Source organism: Priapulus caudatus, unplaced genomic scaffold (genome assembly GCF_000485595.1).
Source record: "Priapulus caudatus unplaced genomic scaffold, Priapulus_caudatus-5.0.1 Scaffold547, whole genome shotgun sequence".
Taxonomy (NCBI): domain Eukaryota; kingdom Metazoa; phylum Priapulida; class Priapulimorpha; order Priapulimorphida; family Priapulidae; genus Priapulus; species Priapulus caudatus.
This window is the reverse complement of record NW_014577608.1, coordinates 118,840-138,335: the sequence shown is the minus strand read 5'-3', so window position 1 is coordinate 138,335 and position 19,496 is coordinate 118,840. Positions and strand designations below refer to the sequence as shown.

At 48.9% G+C, this 19,496-nt stretch overlaps 1 protein-coding gene across 4 annotated transcripts in view; it reads left to right on the top strand.

Annotated features, from left to right (window-relative positions):
• The first annotated feature begins 780 nt into the window (after nt 1-780).
• The window catches only part of LOC106811511 (kinase D-interacting substrate of 220 kDa-like), a 27,673-nt gene continuing 8,957 nt past the window's right edge, over nt 781-19,496 (top strand). For all 4 annotated transcript variants that reach the window (XM_014815157.1, XM_014815158.1, XM_014815155.1 and 1 more), the window contains exons 1-3: nt 781-1,104; nt 1,455-1,620; nt 6,163-6,347. In XM_014815157.1, the coding sequence (XP_014670643.1) occupies nt 1,002-1,104; nt 1,455-1,620; nt 6,163-6,347 (454 nt within the window). In that variant the 5' untranslated portion in view covers nt 781-1,001. The remainder of the gene's footprint in view (nt 1,105-1,454; nt 1,621-6,162; nt 6,348-19,496) is intronic.

Below are 19,496 nucleotides of genomic sequence, written 5' to 3'. Positions count from 1 at the left end.
GCCACACCCTTGATGATTGATTTAGTTATCCTGCCTTGGTTCAGCCGCGTGGAAAATGTAGAATGTGTAGTACCCTTAGATCTTGCTTGCTGAGCCGGATACAGTTGAGTTCTTCTCACACACTCACACGATAATTCGCTGTACATCAGCCAAACGCGTGGTAACCGTCTGCCGATCTGCCTGTGTTACAGCGTTAAAGTTGCACAGAATGGAGTGCCTCGGCACTTGCATCGAAGCATTTTGGAACGACAGAAAAAGACTTCCAGGCAATACGATTAGAAAAACTGCGAGAACATACGTCGTAGATGCAGCCATATGGATGCCGTATCTTGCCATCCCTAAGCAAACCATGTAGTAGTAATATCCCTATAACTTCTATTGTGTGATGCGACACCCAACTTAACTATTCACCTGGCCATGATTGACAATGCGTTCTAGCAATCATCTGTCGCCGATAGCGACGTTCTTAAACTCGAAACCATAGCCAACCGGACAGCTGTTCTGGCAACATAAATATATTGGCACACGTTAATAACACCACGTTCATACTGGTCTAGTTCTACCGACCGATAGGGGGCAATATTGAAAGGGTATTCGTGCGTCACTCTAGCCAGGACTCGGTCTGCACGCTCTGTCTCTAGCAGGACTCGGCCTCCCGTGCTCACGTCTGTCTCTTAGCAGGCCTCAGCCTCCCGTGTCTCACGTCTGTCTCTAGCAGGCCTCAGCCTCCCGTGTCTCACGTCTGTCTCTAGCAGGGCTCACCGTCTCACCTCTGTCTCTAGCAGGGCTCACCGTCTCACTCGGACACCTTTTCGTCACTGAAGGACGTCACAAAGGCGAAGAAGAAGCACAAATGCAAGCAGCGCTCGAACACGGCCGGATCGTTCCATTCCTCAACCGGCGGGGGTGTTGGCGGGGGCGGCGGCGGCGGTGGAGGGGGGTTGACGTCGGCTCGGTCTGGGACGTCGTTCGTCGGAAGCAGCAATCTGTCTCACACACCGATGTCATCGTGGGACATCAGTAAGGTTGTCGGCAACCACGACTACTTCAGTGACATCAACCCACGCAACATGCGTCGCCTCATGAACATAGTCTACATCACGGGTACGTGTGCACGTGTTTCACACTGCCCACTGTCCCTCCGTCCGGCCGACTGTCTTGTCATTCTGTCTGACAGTTCTTGCATCCGTATTTTTGTCTGTTTGTCCATCAAATATTTCACTATCCTTTCATCCGTCTTTCTGTCTGTGAGCTTGTATTTCTGTTTCTTGGTGGGATAAATGACTCAACTCTCTTATGAAAGTTTACTCCACATTACCTAGGTGTCAGTCTATCTACATGATCTATGCCTCTCACCCCATTCATGTACAGTCGAGTGTTGCCTGCTTTACACGTGAAGGATAACTGTATGTCCAGGAGAAATCTCTTGATTCTCTCTCTATTTCTGTGTGTAGGTCGGCTGCTGCGTGCCTTCAGTATAGAGTTCCAGTGGCTGAAGCTGGCGTCGTGGGTCTACATCACTGAACAGTGGCCCTACAGAATATCCTGGGTAATCCTCTACTTTGAGAGGGAAGAGGCAAATCTGGAAGACAACCTGCCACTGAAGGTCATCTATGACAGGTAGGATAACGAGATAGCAATGTCACCTATGACAGGTAGGATAACGAGATAGCAATGTCACCTATGACAGGTAGCATAACAAGTGGAACAGGTGAATTAGTGGATACCTATGTAGAACGAACACTTGTCTATAGAGAAGGCTTCTGATTTTCCTACGAGTGGCACTCATTATAGGGTGGGGGAGGGAGGAGGGGAGGAAAGCAGGGATGGAGAAGAGGAGAAGAGGAGATGGGAAGGATGGTAGATGAGAGGATGAGGAGAGAAGCTGAGATGCCAGAGACTAGAGTAAAAAAGTCTAAATGGCGAGCATTAAGGGGGAAGTCGCAGCCTAACATGGCGAGCATTAAGGGGGAAGTCGCAGCCTAACATGGCGAGCATAAGGAGGAAGTCGCAGCCTAACATGGCAGATAAAGCATCTCACGGCACGTTCTCTGTTTGCAGGCTTCATTCAGAGTCTGAAGCTAGAGGTTGCTCACATGAACAAGCTGGTGAAGTGCATCGATGCGTTCACGAACACAGACACCCGCCTCGTTGTCATCGTAGACGGCCTCGACAGCTGTGAGCAGGAGAAGGTCATACAGGTACGAACAGAGGAGCTCCCCTCCTCCTCCTCTCTCTTACGCACGCTACGTTCGTGGCTAACCTTGTTATTAGGTTTTCGGCCTAGCACTGTGGTTGTTCACATACAGTCTGTTATGTTCCTCGTTTGTGTGTTCTCGTGCTGATGCCGCTGTTGTTAGGAACACTGTTTCATTCGTTGTTCATAGACATTTCTGTTCCTTGTTTCTAGGTTCTTGACACGGTGCTGCTGTTGTTCACGGACACACATGTTCCTTGTTCCTAGGTTCTTGACACGGTGCTGTTCTTCACGCACACATGTTTGTTGTTCCTAGGTTCTCGATACGTGTTGTTGTTGTTCATGCACACACATGTTCTTTGATTCTAGGTTCTTGACACGGTGCTGCTGTTGTTCACGGACACACATGTTCCTTGTTCCTAGGTTCTCGATACAGTGCTGCTGTTCTTCACGCACACATGTTTGTTGTTCCTAGGTTCTCGATACGGTGTTGTTGTTGTTCATGCACACACATGTTTTTTGTTTCTAGGTTCTTGACACGGTGCTGCTGTTGTTCACGGACACACATGTTCCTTGTTCCTAGGTTCTCGATACAGTGCTGCTGTTCACGCACACATGTTTGTTGTTCTCAGGTTCTCGACACGGTGCTGCTGTTGTTCACGGACAAGGAGTCGCCGTTCATCACTGTTCTCACGATCGACCCTCAGGTGACGATCAAGGCGTTGGAACAACACCTTCACAGCGCGTTCCACGAGTCGAGCATCACCGGCATGGACTACCTGAGGAATCTCGTTCACTTGCCCTTCTATCTGCAGAATCCCGCGCTCGCACAGCAGGTAAGCATGGTAACCAGGGGTCACGGCCGTCGTGGGCTCTCACGCTCGCACTCACGACCAGTGGCTCCCTCCGCATAGCAGCCACACCCTGATGATGATTTAGTTATCCTGCCTTGGTTCAGCCGGTGGAAGAATGGTAGAATGTGTAGTACGTTAGATCTTGTTGTGGCGATACAGTTGAGTTCTTCTCACACACTCACACATATTCGTGTTACATCAGCAACGCGTGGTAACGTCTGCGACTGCCTGTGTTACAGGTTAAAGTTGCACAGAATGGAGTGCCTCCGTCACTGCATCGAAGCTTTGGAGACGACAAAAAAGGATTCCAGGCAATACGATTAGAAACTGCTAAGTAGAAATACGTCGTAGATGCATCCATATGATGCGTATCTTGCATTCCCTAAGCAAACCATGTAGTGTAATATCCTATAACTTCTATTTGTGATGCTACACCAACTTAACTATTCACCTGGCATGATTGACAAGTGGTTCTAGCCAATCATTGTCGCGATAGGACGTTCTAAAGTCGAACCATAGCAACGAAGTGTTGGAACATAAATATATTGGCACGTTAATAACACGTTCATACTGGTCTAGTTCTACCCACCGATAGGGGGCAATATTTGAAAGGGCGTGGTCATCTAGCAGGACTCTTGTCTCACATCTGTCTCTAGCAGGACTCGGCCTCCCGTGTCTCACGTCTGTCTCTAGCAGGCCTCAGCCTCCCGTGTCTCACGTCTGTCTCTAGCAGGCCTCAGCCTCCCGTGTCTCACGTCTTGTCTCTAGCAGGGGCTCACCGTCTCACCATCTGTCTCTAGCAGGGCTACCGTCTCACTCGGACACCTTTTCGTCACTGAAGGACGTCACAAAGGCGAAGAAGAAGCACAAATGCAAGCAGCGCTCGAACACGGCCGGATCGTTCCATTCCTCAACCGGCGGGGTGTTGCCGGGGCGGCGGCGCGGGTGGAGGGGGGTTGACGTCGGCTCGCCGTTGGACGTCGTCGTCGGAAGCAGCAATCTGTCTCACACACCGATGTCATCGTGGCGACATCAGTAAGGTTGTCGGCAACCACGACTACTCAGTGACATCAACCCACGCAAACATGCGTCGCCTCATGAACATAGTCTACATCACGGGTACGTGTGCATGTGTTTCACACTGCCCACTGTCCGTCGTCCGGCCGACTGTTTGTCATTCTGTCTGACAGTTCTTGCATCCGTATTTTTGTCTGTTTGCTCCATCAAATATTTCACTATCCTTCACATCCGTCTTTCTGTCTGTGAGCTTGTATTTCTGTTTCTTGGTAGGAATAAATGACTCAACTCTCTTATGAAAGTTACTCCACATTACCTAGGTGCTCAGTCTATCTACGATGATCTATGCCTCTCACCCCATTCATGTACAGTCGAGTGTTGCCTGCTTTACACGTGAAGGATAACTGTATGTCCAGGAGAAATCTCTTGATTTCTCTCTCTATTTCTGTGTGTAGGTCGGTGCTGCGTGCCTTCAGTATAGAGTTCCAGTGGCTGAAGCTGGCTCGTGGGGTCTACATCACTGAACAGTGGCCCTACAGAATATCCTGGCGTAATCCTCTCTTTGAGAGGAAGAGCGCAAATTTGGAGACAACCTGCCACTGAAGGTCATCTATGACAGGTAGGATAACGAGATAGCAATGTCACCTATGACAGGTAGGATAAACGAGATAGCAATGTCACCTATGACAGGTAGCATAACAAGTGGAACAGGTGAAATTAAGTGGATACCTATGTAGAACGAACACTTGTCTATAGAGAAGGCTTCTGATTTTCCTACGAGTGGCACTCATTATACATTAAGACTACTTCTATAAAAAGGACACCTGTCTATAAAGGGCACCTGTCTATAAAGGACACCTGTCTATAAAGGACACACTGTCTATACAAAGGACACCTGTCTATAAGGACAGCCTCGCCTTAACACTGTCTATAAAAGGACACCTGCTATAAAGGCGACCTGTCTATAAAGGACACCTGTCTATTAAAGGACATCTGGTCTATAAAGGAAACCTTGGCTATAAAGAGACACCTGGCTAAAGGACACCTGTCTATAAACGGACACCTGGCTATAAAGGGCACCTGTCTATAAAGGACACCTGTTCTATAAAGGACACCTGTCTATAAAGAGACATCTGTCTATAAAGGAAACCTGGCTATAAAGGACACCTGTCTATAAAGGACACCTGTCTATAAAGGACACCTGTCTATAAAGGACACCTGTCTATAAAGGACACCTGTCTATAAGGACACCTGTCTAAAGGACAGCCTGTCTATAAAGGACACCTGTCTATAAAGGACACCTGTCTATAAAGGGACACCTGGCTATAAAAGGACACCTGTCTATAAAGCGACACCTGTCTATAAAGGACACCTGTCTATAAAGGACCACCTTGTCATAATGGCACTGTCTAAAGGACAGCTGTCTATAAAGGACACCTGTCTATAAAGGACACCTGTCTATAAGGACACCTGGCTATAAAGGACACCTGTCTATAAAGGACACTGTCTATAAGGACACCTGTCTATAAAGACACCTGTCTATAAAGGACAGCTGTCTATAAAGGACAGCTGTCTATAAAGGACACCTGTCTATAAAAGCGACACACTGTCTATAAAGGACACCTGCATGACTATCAAAGGACACCTGTCTATAAAGGCACACCTGTCTATAAAGGACACCTGTCTATAAAGGTCACCTGTCTATAAAGGACACCTGTCTATAAAGGACACCTGTCTATAAAGGACACCTGTCTATAAAGGGCATCTGTCTATAAAGGGCACCTGTCTATAAAGGACACCTGTCTATAAAGGACACCTGTCTATAAAGGACACCTGTCTATAAAGGGCCACCTGTCTATAAAGCGACACCTGTCTATAAAGGGCACCTGCTCTATAAAGGACTTCTGTCGTATTAAAGGACACCTGTCTATAAAGACACCCTGTCTATAAAGGACATCTGTCTATAAAGGACAATCGGGTTTCTCTTGACTGTGGTATACAGACTCGGCTGTAAAGGTAAGCTTAGCGACACGACTCGATTGACGGCATGGTTTTATTGCACGATGTCATGAGGATGCTCGCTTGTCGTCGCAGGATCAAGGACGACATTCCGACGATGAAGGAGGTGGAGCCACTGCTGGAGATCGACCGCAACCCGCGCAAGTTTGACGTGTTTCTGAGCAGCGGCAGCGTCAGCGTCAAGCTCACCGTCGCAGACATGCGACTCTTCCTTCTGTTTGCCATCAACCTTGACCCTTACCTACGCAAGATCATTAAAGGTATACCTCAACCACCTGTTTGCCATCAACCTAGACCCTTACCTACGCAAGATCATTAAAGGTACACCTCAACCACCTGTTTGCCATCAACCTTGACCCTTACCTACGCAAGATCATTAAAGGTACACCTCAACCACCTGTTTGCCATCAACCTTGACCCTTACCTACGCAAGATCATTAAAGCTACACGCTCACCACCTGGTTGCCATCAACCTTGACCCTTACCTACGCAAGATCATTTAAGGTACACCTCAACCACCTGTTTGCCCATCAACCTAGACCCTTACCTACGCCAGATCATAAAAGGTACACCTCAAGCCACCTGTTTGCCATCAACCTTGACCCTTACTATGCAAGATCATTAAAGGTACCACCTCACCCACCTGTTGCCATCAACCTCAGACCCTTACCTACGCAAGATCATTAAAGGTACACCCTCAACCACCTGTTTGCATCAACCTTGACCCTTACCTACGCAAGATCATTAAAGCGTACACCTCAACACCTGTTTGCCATCAACCTTGACCTTACCTTGCAAGATCCATTAAAGGTACACCTCACCCACCTGTTTGCCATCAACCTTGACCATTACCTACGCAAGATCATTAAAGGTACACCTCAACCACCTGTTTGCCATCACCTGACCATTACCTACGCAAGATCATTAAAGGTACACCTCAACCACCTGTTTGCCATCAACCTTGACCCTTACCTACGCAAGATCATTAAAGGTACACCTCACCCACCTGTCTGCTATGCTGCAGCGTGATGACAGTGTGAGAGCGACTGTCACTTAGGTGTCACTATTGCAATGGTTTGGTTAAGGCTGTCTGTTCTCTACTTCTGTTAGGGTTAGGCACATGCAGGGCTGTATTATTTTATTTATATGTTGATGTTTACATTTGTTTATTAGTGTCGATGATGCTTCTACTGTTTTGTGAGTGCTGTAACTTTTATAGCGTTCTTAGAACACTGTTATGTTGTTGAGAAGAGCATGATATGCCGATGAACTTATTATATCATACATTATCTATGTAACGAACGTCATCATCTCATTAACATGGCAGTGGGTAGCTGTCGACAGCCCTGACGTCATCACCTCATCAACATGGCAGTGGGTAGCTGTCGACAGCCCTGACGTCATCATCTCATTAACATGGCAGTGGGTAGCTGTCTACAGCCCTGACGTCATCACCTCATTAACATGGCAGTGGGTAGCTGTCTACAGCCCTGACGTCATCATCTCATTAACATGGCAGTGGGTAGCTGTCTACATCCCTGACGTCATCATCTCATTAACATGGCAGTGGGTAGCTGTCGACAGCCCTGACGTCATCATCTCATTAACATGGCAGTGGGTAGCTGTCTACAGCCCTGACGTCATCATCTCATTAACATGGCAGTGGGTAGCTGTCTACAGCCCTGACGTCATCATCTCATTAACATGGCAGTGGGTAGCTGTCCTGCATGTTAATGAGATGGCTGAGTCAGGCGCTGGTCGACAGCTACCACTGCCAAGTTAATGAGATGATGACTACAGGCTGTAGACAGATTAACCCAACTGCCATGTTAAGAGATGATGACGTCAGGCGTAGAGCAGCTACCCCCTGCATGTTAATGGACTTGATCACGTCATGGCGCCGTCGACCAGCTTACCCATCTGCCATGATTTATGAGGTGATGAGTCCAGGCTGTAGACAGTGACCGACACCTGCCATGTTAATGAGGTGATTGACGTAAGGGCTGTAGACAGCTACCCACTGCCATGTTAAGAGGTGAATGACCGTCAGCGCTAGTAGACAGCTACCCACTGCTCTGTTAGAGAGATGACTTCCGGCGCTGTAGACAGCTACCCATTGCATGTTATATGAGTGATACGTACAGGCGCCGCGACCAGCTCCCACTGCCATGTTTACTGAGATGATGACGTCAGGGCTGTAGACAGTACCCCACTGCCATGTCTAATGAGATGATGACGTCAGGCGCTGAATGGACAGCCTACTCCTACATGCCAGGTTAATGAGATGATGACGTCAGGCGCCTGTAGGACAGTCTACCCACTGCCATGTTAATGGAGGATGATGACGTCAACAGGGCTGTCGACAGCTACCCACTTGTCCATGTTACATCGAGATGAGACGTCAGGCGCTGCGCAGTCAGCTACTCCACGGGCCTATGTTAATGAATGATGACGTCAGGCGCTGTAGATCAGCTACCCCACTGCCTATGGTTAAATGGACATCAATGACGTCAGGGCCTTGTAGACCAGATACCCACTGCCATGTTAATGAAGATATGACGTCAGGGCTGCAAGTCACGCTACCACTGCCATGTATGAGATATGACGGTAGGCAGCCGTCGACAGCTACCTGCAACTGCATGTTAATGAGATGAATGAGGTCAGGCGATGTCGCAGCTCCCACGCATGCTAATGAGATGAAAAAAAATGGAGTCAGGTCTGTACGCCCTCCCAGCATGTTAAATGAGATGATGAAGTCAGGGAATGTAGACGGCCTACCCATGCCCATGTTTAATGGAGGATGGACGTTTCAGGGCTGTAGAAGCTACCCCCTGCATGTTAATGGAGATAAGTCTATAAGGGTAGAAGGAAATGTAGTTACAGCTAACCCACTGCTCCATGTTATGAGGTGATGAATCACGGGCTGTCGACAGCTACCCATGTATTCTTATATCATAGATGAGTGACGTCAGGGAGCTGTAAGCTAGACACAGCACTGCCAGTGTTAATGAGTGATGAAAAAGACGTACGAGCTGTTAGAACAGACTACCCCCTGCAAGTAATGAGATGATGATCAGGCGCGTAGACAGCTACTCCACGCCAGTTAATGGAGAATGATGAACTCAGGCTGTCGACGAGCGTACCGTATGATCACTGCCATTGTAAAAGATTGAATACGTACAGGGCTGTAGACAACTAGAACACGCACTGCAGTTAATGAGATGGTGACGTCCGGGCTAGTAGACATCTACCTGTCAGATTGCATGTTATGAGTATGATGACGTACAGGCAAGTCGACAGACTACTCAACACCATGCCAATGTTAATGAGAGATACGTCAAGGGCGGTAGACTAGCTATCCATACACTGCCCTGTTATTGAGGTGATAGACGATCAGGCTGGTAGACTAGCTACCTCACTGCGCATGTTAATGAGGTGATGTACGTCAGGGCCGTAGACAGCTAGACGTAACTGCCAATTAATGAAGTGATGACGTCAGGCTGTAGACAGCTACCACATGCCATGTAATTCGAGATTGGATTGAACGTTCAGGGCATCGTATTACAGGCTACCGACACTGCCAAGATGTGAATAGAGATAGATGACGTAACAGGGATGTAGACCAGCTTAACCACATGCATGTTAATGAGATATGACGTAGGGTGTCGACAGCTTACCTCACTTGCCATGTTAAGAGGTGAGACGTCAGGCTGCAGTCAGCTACCACGCCATCGTTAATGAGATGATGACGTCAGGCTGTAGGTAGACAGCTGACCTCACTGCATGTTAATCGAGATGATGACGGCAGGCGCATGTAGACCAGCTACCCACTGCATGTTATAATGAATATATGACGTCAGGGATGTCGACAGCTACCCACTGCCATGTCATGAGGTTGATGACGTCAGGGCTGTAGACAGCTACCCCCCTGCCATGTTAATGGAGATGATGACCGTCGGCTTCGACAGCTTACCCCTGCCATGTAAATGAGGTGATGACGTCAGGTGCGTGATGCACTACCCAACTGCATGTTAATATATGATGGACGTCAGGGCTGTAACAGCTACCCACTGCCGATGTTAATAGAGATGATGCACAGACTCAGGGACTGTTTAGTTCAGCATACCTGACAGTGCTCTAATGTGTAAATGAGGTGAAAATGACGTCAGGGCTGTTAGACAGCTACCACTGCAGATGGTGAATGAGATGAAGACGTCAGGGAGCCGGTCGACAGCTACTCTCACGTGCCATGTTAATGAGGTGATGCCGTACAGGTGGGAGTCGACAAGCCCTATGTCTATGTATCCCACGCCATGTTAATAGATGATGGACGTCAGGGCTGTAAAGCTACCCACTGACCAATGTTAATGGAGAAGAATGACGTCGGGCTTTGGTAGACAGCTAACACCATAGCCAAATGTAATGAGATGAGAGTGCAGGTGTAAGACAGCTCCACCTGCCATGTTAATGAGGTATGACGTCAGGCTGTAGACAGCTACACTGCCATGTTAATGAGATGGTCGACGCAGGGCTCGTAACAGCTACCCTGGCCATGTTAATGAGATAGATGAGTCAGCGGCTGCTTAAGAACAGCTATCCACTGCCGATGTTATGAGGTGAATGACGTAAGGGCTGTAGACAGCTACCGATGCATGTTAACTGAGATGATGGACGTCAGGGTGGTAGACGCCTACCACCGCATGTTAATGAGGTGATGACGTACAGGGCTTTTAGAACTACCCCACTGCCATGTTAATGAGCATGGTGAGATACAGGGCTGTAGACCAGCTACCAAAATGTTTAAAGAATGTATAGACAGCTAACGGGAATAAGCTGTACACTTAGCCCATGTTAGAATAGATGAAGGCACGGTCAGGGCCTCGACAGGCTACCACAATGAGCAATGTTAAATGAGGTGATGACGTCAAGTGGATGTAGACGCTTACTCACTGACATGTTATAAATGATGATGATGACAGTAAGAGGCCGGCCGCGTCGACAGCCTACCCAACTGCATGTTAACTGAGGTTGATGACGTCAGGCTGATTTGTAGACGGCTACCCACTGCCATTGTTAATGAGATGATGAACGTCAGGAGCTTAGACAGGCTACCTCACTGCATGTTAATAAGATGACTGAACGTCAGGGCTGTAAGACGGTACCACTGATATGTTAATGAGATGATGACCGTCAGGCGCTGTATACAGCTAACCCACCTGCATGTTAATGAGATGAGACGTCAGGGGTGTAGCACGGCTACCACACGCCAAGTTATATGAGGTTGCCATGTAAGTCACGGGCATGTAGACTGGCTACCCACTGTCATGTTAAATGAGATGATTGCGTCAGGGCTGTATAGGACAGCTTACCGCACATGGCCATGCTAATGGATGATGACGTCAAGTGGCTTGTAGATAGCTACCCTCACTTAGCGTAAGGGACCCTCGTCTGTAATGATTATGTAACGTCAGGAAGGATCAAGCGTCGACAGCACCAATGCATGTTAATGAGTATGATGACGTCAAGGCGCTGTAGACAAGCTCCCACATGCCATGTAATGAAGGTGATGACGTCAGGGATGTGACAGCTACCCCACTGCACATGCTTAATGAGATGAATGACTCAGGGCCGTCGACAGCTACCCCACTGCCAAATGAATAGTGTAATGAGTGTAAATGACTCAGGGCTGTACGACAGCTACCCACGGCCATTGTAAAATAAGATGATGACGTCAGGGCTGTAACACTACCCGATTGTCATATACCTAATGACAACATGCTATATAAAGGGCATAAATGTCTATAAGGACATTGCCATAATGTTAAGGAAGGAATGATTGAACTCGATCAGGTGACTGTAAAACAGCTACAACCGGACAACACATGCCCATGTTAAGAAAAGATGAATCGAGTCAGGCCGTCGACAGCTGACCACACGCCATGTTAATGAGGTATGACGCTCAAAGGGCTTGTAGACAGTACCTGTATCCTACGACTGCCAATGTTTAAATGAAGATAAACTGACGTCAGGGCTGTGACAGCGTAACCGAACCACTGCCATGTTTAATGAGATGATGAGTCAGGCCTGTAGACAGCTTTAACCCACTGCCATGTTAATAGAATGGATGACAGTCAGGGCTGTAGACAGCTACCTGTCCACTTAGCCTAAATTTAATGAGAAGATGAGGTCAAGGGAGATTCGAACAGTCTTACCCCACTGCATGTTAATAGGATGTGACTGGTCAGGGCTGTCGACAGCATCTTACACTACAACTGCCATATGTTAATGAGATGATGACACAGTCAGGAGCATGTAGAAGCTACCTCACTGCCGATGTTAATGAAGATGATGGGACGTCAGGGCTGGCAGTCAGCTAAGCCTCCATCTGGTTCCGAATGGTTGAATGAGAGATGCATGACGTCAGGGATGATAGACGGCTACCCACTGCCATGTTAATGAGGTGATGGCGTCAGGGTCTGCCATGACAGCTACCCACCTGCCATGTTAATGAGATGATGACGTCAGGGCTGTAGACACGACTACCGCTACTGTCATGTTACATGCATGATGAACAATTCTATGGGCTGTAGACCACTACCGCCAACATCTGCTATGTTGATAAGAAGTGATGACGTAGGGCTGTAGACGCTACACCCTGCCAATAGTGTAACAATGAGTATGACGTCAGGGCTGGTAGACAGCTACCCACGCCACTGGTTACGAAAATGGGTGACGTCAGGATGTAGAACCGGGTACCCACTGCCATGTTAAGAGGTGTAATGACGCTCAGGGCTGTAGACCAGCTACACACTGCCACTGTTAATGAGATATTTGACGTCCAGGGCTTGCATCGACACTACCCACCTGCGCCATGTTAATGAGGTGATGAAGTCCGGGCTGTAGACAGCGATAGCTCACTGCCATGTCTAAATGCAGATGGTGACGTCAGGAGACCGTCGACAGCTCCACTGCATGTTAATGAGGTGATGACGTCAGGGCTGGCAGACAGATCACCTCTACTGGCTAATGGTTTAACATGAGAGTGATGAAGTCAGGCAGATGTCAAGACAGCTACTCACCTGCCAATGTTAATGAGTGATGACGTCTAAGGGCTGCAGAAGCTACCACACACTGCACATGTAAGGAGATGAATGAGTCAGGGCCAGTAGACGCTACCACTGCCCAATGTTAATGAGATGATGACGTCAGGTGCTAGTTAGACACTACCACTGCCAGATGTTAATGAGGGAGTGATCTGGACGCTCAGGGCGCAGACAGCTACACCCATGCTCATGTTAATGAGGGTGATGACGTCAGGGCTGTAGCGCTACCACTGCCAAGATTAATGAGATATGACGGTCAGGAACAGCCAGATGACAGTCTAGCCCACTGCATTGTAAGAGAGATGTACGTCAGGGCTGGTAGACAGCTACCCACTGCCATGCTACATGAGATGGTGACGTCAGGGCTGTAGTACAGCTACCCACTGCCATGAATGAGATGTGAACGTCTAGGACGTCGATACTGAGCTACCCACTGTCCATTGTTTAATGAGATGATGACGTCAGGCCTGTAGACCGGCACCTACACCCACTGCCATGTTACAGAGATGATGACGTCAGAGCCGTCGCAGCTACCAACTGCCGCATGTTAATTGAGCATGATGACGATCAGGGCGTCGAGCTACCCACTGCCATGTTAATGACATGATAGACGTCAGGGCTGCGTATCCGACAGCTACCCACTGCATGTTATAAATGAAGATTGTGCGTCAGGGCGTCGACAGCTACCCCGCCAAGTTAATGAGATGAATGAGTCAAGCCGTGGAGCTCAGCTACCCACTGCCATGTTCATGAATTATGACAGTAAGAGTCTCGTAGCCGCTACCACTGCCATGTAAAGAGCATGAATGACCTCAGGGCGTCGACAGCTACCATCACTGCACATGTTATTAGCCATGATGACGTCAGGCGCTGGCTATCAGCTAAACCCACTGCCACTGTTAATGAGATGATGACGTCAGGCTGCAGTCAGCTACCCATGCCATGTTAACTGGAGAAGACGCAGGCTGCGACAGCTACCACGCCATGTTTATATATGAAAAGGTTGATGACGTCAGGCGATGTAGACACTACCCACGCCATGTTAATGAGATGATATAGGGCTGCAGACAGCTACCCCGCTGTTAATGAGATGATGAACGTCAGGGCATTCGACGGCTACCCACTGGCACATGTTAATTGAATGGTGACGTCAGGGATGTAGACGGCTACCCCCACTGCCATGTTAATGAGATGATGACTCAGGCGCCGTAAGACCGCTACCGCACTGACCATGTTAATGAGATGGTGACTCATGCTGTAGACAGCCTACCCACGTGCTCATGTTATAATGAGATGATAGACGTAGGGCTGTAGACAGCTACCGCACTGCCGCGAATGTTAATGAGATAAGACGTCAGGCCTGTAGACAGCCTACCCACTGCCCAATGTTAATGCGGTATTGATGACGTCAGGCCTGCAGTCTGGCTAACCTCACTGCCCAATGTTAATGAGATGAGATCAGGGCTGTAAGACAAGCTACCCACTGCATCTAATGATGGTGAGTGACGTCAGGGCTGTAGAACAGCTACTCAGCACTGCATTTAAATGAGATGATTGAGCAGGGCCGTCGACAGCTACCCACTGACCATGTAATGAAGATGATGACGTCAGGGCTGTAGACAGCTACCCACTGCTAAACTGTTAAGAGGATGGTGACCGTCAGTGGCTGTAGACGCTAACCCCACTGCGCCATTTTAATGAGATGATGAGTCAAGGGCGTAGATCCGGCTTACCTCCACTGCCATGTTAAAGTGAGAATGACGACGTCAGGGCCTGTAGACAGCTACCCACCTGCATGTTTAATTGAGTATGATGACGTCAGGCTGTAACGCTCCCTGCCATGTTAATGAAGACGACGCAGGGTCTGTAGACGCTAACCCACTGCCATGGTTAATGAGTTGAGTGACCGTCCGGGAGCTGTTAGACAGTACCCACTGCCATGTTAAATGAGATTGATAGGACGTCAGGGCTGTAGACAGTACCCACTGCCATGTTTAATGAGAATGACGTTCAGGGCCGTCGGACCAGCTACCTACTTGCCATGTTAATGAGCATGAATGACGTCAGGGCCTGTAGACGCTACCCACTTGCATGTTAATGAGATGGTGACGGTCAGGGCATGATAGACAGCTACCACTGCCATGCTTAATGAGATATGGACAGTCTAGGCCGTCAGACAGCTACCCACTGCATGTTACATGAGATGATGACGTCAGGTGCCTGTAGACAGTCCTACCCACCTGCATGTTAATGAGATGATAGTACGTCAGCGCTGTCAGACAGCTACCCACGTTGCCCATGTTAATGAGTTGATGACGTCAGGGCTGTTAGCACAGCTACCCCACTGCCAATGTTTCAACTGAGAATGATGAGTCCAGGGCTTGTAGACAGCCTTCGCCACTGCATTTAATGAGGTGATGAACGTCAGGGTAGACAGCTACACTGCCATTTAATGACATGGTGACTGTCAGAGCACGTCGAGCGCTACCACTGCCAGTTAAACTGAATGATGGGAACCCGTTGCCAAGGTGCTGTAGAACGGCTACCACACTGCCATTGTAAGAGTATGGTGACGTCAGGACTGTATGACGGTACCACACTGCCATGTTAATCGAGATGATATGACCGTCGAGGGCCGTCGACAGCTACCACTGCCATTTATGAGGTGATGACTCAGAGCATGTAGACGGCTAACCCACCTCGCCCATGTTAATGAATGATGAACGTCAAGGGCTGTAGTACAGCTACCACTGCCATGTTAAATGAGTGATGACGTCAGGGCTGCGTCATACCCACTGCACCATGTTCATGAGGTGATGAACTCAGGGCTGTAGACAGCTACCCACTCCATGTTAATGAGATTGCATCGACGTTCAGGCTGTAGACACTCCTCCACCTGCCATGTTAATGGAGATAGGAATCGACGTCAGGAGCTGCCAGTCACTTACCCACTAGCAGGTTAATGATGATGATACGTCAGAGGCTGCATTCAGCTCCCACTGCATGTTTCATGAGATGATGACTCAGGGAATGTATGACGGCTACCCACTGCCATGTTAATGAGATGAGAACGTCAGGGCTGCAGTCCAGTACCCACTGCATTGTTCAATGAGGTGATTGACGTCAGGGCTGTGACAGCTACCGTCATGCCATATGTTAATGAGATGATGACGTCAGGCTGTAGACAGCTACCCACGCATGTTAATGACGATGATGGATCAGGCCTGCAGATTCAGCTACCCACTGCCATCTGTTATCGAGAACTGATGACGTCAGGGCTGGTAAGACAGCTCCCACTGCCATGTTAATGAGATGATGACGTCAGGGGCAGGCGCCCGTCGACAGCCTACCACTGCCCATGTTCAATACGAGATGAGATGACTCAAGGGCCGTCGACAGCTACGCCACTGCCATGATTAATGAGATATGACGTGCAAGGGCGTCGACTAGCCTTAACCCACTGCCAAATGTTAATGAGATGATGACGTAGGGCTGTAAGAAGCAGCTAACCCAGCTGCCAATGATTAACGAGATATGAGTCAGGGCTGTAGACAGCACCCACTGCCATTGTTATCATGAGATGATGACGTCAGGGCGTCGACAGCTACCCACTGCATTGTAATGAGATGATGTGCTGTCAGGGCGTGTCGGACAGCTCCACTCGCCATGTTAATGAGATGCATGACGTCAGGGCTGCAGTCAGCTACCGACACGTGCCATGTTTAATTGAGATGAATGACGTCGGGCTGCTAGTCAGTCTACCCACTGCCACAAATGTTAGATGAGATGAGTACGTCAGAGGCTGTAGACCGGCCTACCCCGCACTGCCAAGATGTTAATGAGATGATGACGTCAGGGCTGCTACGACAGCTAACGCCACTGCCATGTTAATGAGCATATGACGTCAGGGCTGGCAGTCAGCTACCCACGCCATGTAATCGAGCTTGTATGGACGCAGGGCTGTAAAGACAGCTACCACTGCCATGTTAACGAGATGATGACGTCAGGGCTGCAGACAGCTACCCACCTGCCATGTTCCTGAGATAGATCCGAGTCAGGGCTGTACGACAGCTCCCACTGCCCATTGAGTTAATGAGATGATGAACCGTCAGGGCTGTCGGACAGCTACCCACTGCCTGTTAATGAGAATGAATTGGACGTCCAGGGATTGTAGAAAGCTTAACCCATGCCAATGTTAATGAGAGATGATACGTCAGGCTTGTAGACAGCTAACCCACTCCATAGTAATGAATGTGACGTCAGGGCTGTCAGACAGCTACCGCTCGCCATGTTGAATCCAAAGATGATGACGTCAGGAGCGTGACAGCATACCCACTGCCAGTGTCTAATGAGATGGATTCGACGAGTTCAGGGCGCGTAGACAGTACACACACTGCCATGTTAATGAGATGTGACGTCAGGGCTGATAGACACAGCTACCCATGCCATGTTAATTGAGAGATGACGTCAGGCCCGTAGACAGCTACCACTGCCATGTATAATGAAGATGGTGACGTCAGGTCTGTAGACAGCTACCCAACTGCCTGTTAATGAAGATGATGAACGTCAGGTGCGTCGACAGCTACCCACTGCCCATGTCAATGAGTGATGATTCGCGCTGCAGTCAGCTACCCATGCCATGTATAATGAGATGGTGCATCAGGGCTGTAGACAGCTAGCAACACTGCAAATTGAAGAGCTGATCGATCGTCAGGGTCCGTCGACACTTACCCACTGCCATGTTAATGAGTGATGAAGTCAGTGCTGTCTCGACAGCTATCCCACGTCGCCATGTCAATGCGAGATGATGACGTCAGGCATGCAGCAGCCTACCCACGCCTAGTTTACATGAGATGGTGACGTCAGGGGCTGTAGAAGCACCGCACTGCATGTTAAATGAGATGCTAGTCAGGCTGTAGACTAGCTACCCACGCGCATGTTAATAGGTGATGACGTTCAGGCTTCAGACAGCTACTCACTGCCATGTTAATGAATATGACTGTCATGGGCTGCAGTCAGCTACCCACTGCATGTTAATGAGTGATGAAGTCAGGGCTGTAGAACAGCTAACCCACTGCCATGTAATGAGTGATCGACTCGGTCGGGCGTAGACAGCTACCCTGCCATGTAATGAGATGAATGACGTCAGGGCTGTAGACAGCGTACCCCACTGCCAATGTTAATGATTATGATGAGTCAGGGCCTTGTACAGCTACACCACTGCCGGATGTTATTCGAGAATGAATGAGTCAAGGCTTGCAGACAGCTAACCCACGGCCATGTTAATGAGATTATGACGTCAGGGCGTGACCAGCTACCCACCTGCCCATGTTAATAAGATCATTAACATCAGGGCCTGTAGTCAGCTACCCATGCCAGTGTGTAATGAGATGTTGACGTCAGGGCTGTAGACGCCCACTGCCATGTAATGAGGATATGACGTCAGGCTGTAGACAGCTACGCCGCAGCTCCATGTTAATGCAGGTAATGAACCTAAGGGCACGTAGACAGCTACCCACTTGCCATGTTGAATGAGGTGTCACTTCAGGGCTGCAGTCAGCTACCCCCGCAAATGTTTAAGAGGTGATGAGTCAGGTGCTGTAAGACGCTAACCCACTGCGATGTACTAACGAGGTGATGACGTCAGGAGCCGTAGACAGCTACCACTCGCAGTTAATGAGATGGTGACGTCAGGACTGTAGACAGCTACGCCACGCCATGTTAATGAGATGATGAACGTCAGGGCGTCGAGAGCTACCACACTGCCCTGTTGAATGAGATGATGACGTCAAGGGCCCGTCAGACAGCTCCCAACTACCATGTTAATGAGATGGTGACGTCAGGGCCTGTAGACGGCTACCCACTGCATGTTTAATGAGATGATGACTGTCAGGGCTGTAGACGGTACCCACTGCCATGTTAATTGAGATTGTGAATCGTCAAGGGCTGTAGACGGCTACCTCACTGACGATGTTATGAGTGAATGACGTCAGGAGCTGTAGACAGCTACCCACTGCCAATTAACTGAGGTGATGAGTCAGGCCGAGACAGCTACCACCACGCCATTTAATGAAATCATGAACGTCAGGGCTGTAGTCAAGAGAGCTCCACCCATCCACCAATGTTAATGAGGTGATGACGTCAGGCTGTAGAAACAGAGCTACCCATGTGCCGATGTTAATGAGAGATGGAACGTCAGGGCACACGGCAGGGCCCGACAGCTACCACCACTGCCTCCCATAGTTATGAGGTGATGACGTCAGGGGCTGTAGAACAGACCTACCCATTCTACAAAAGCTACCACAC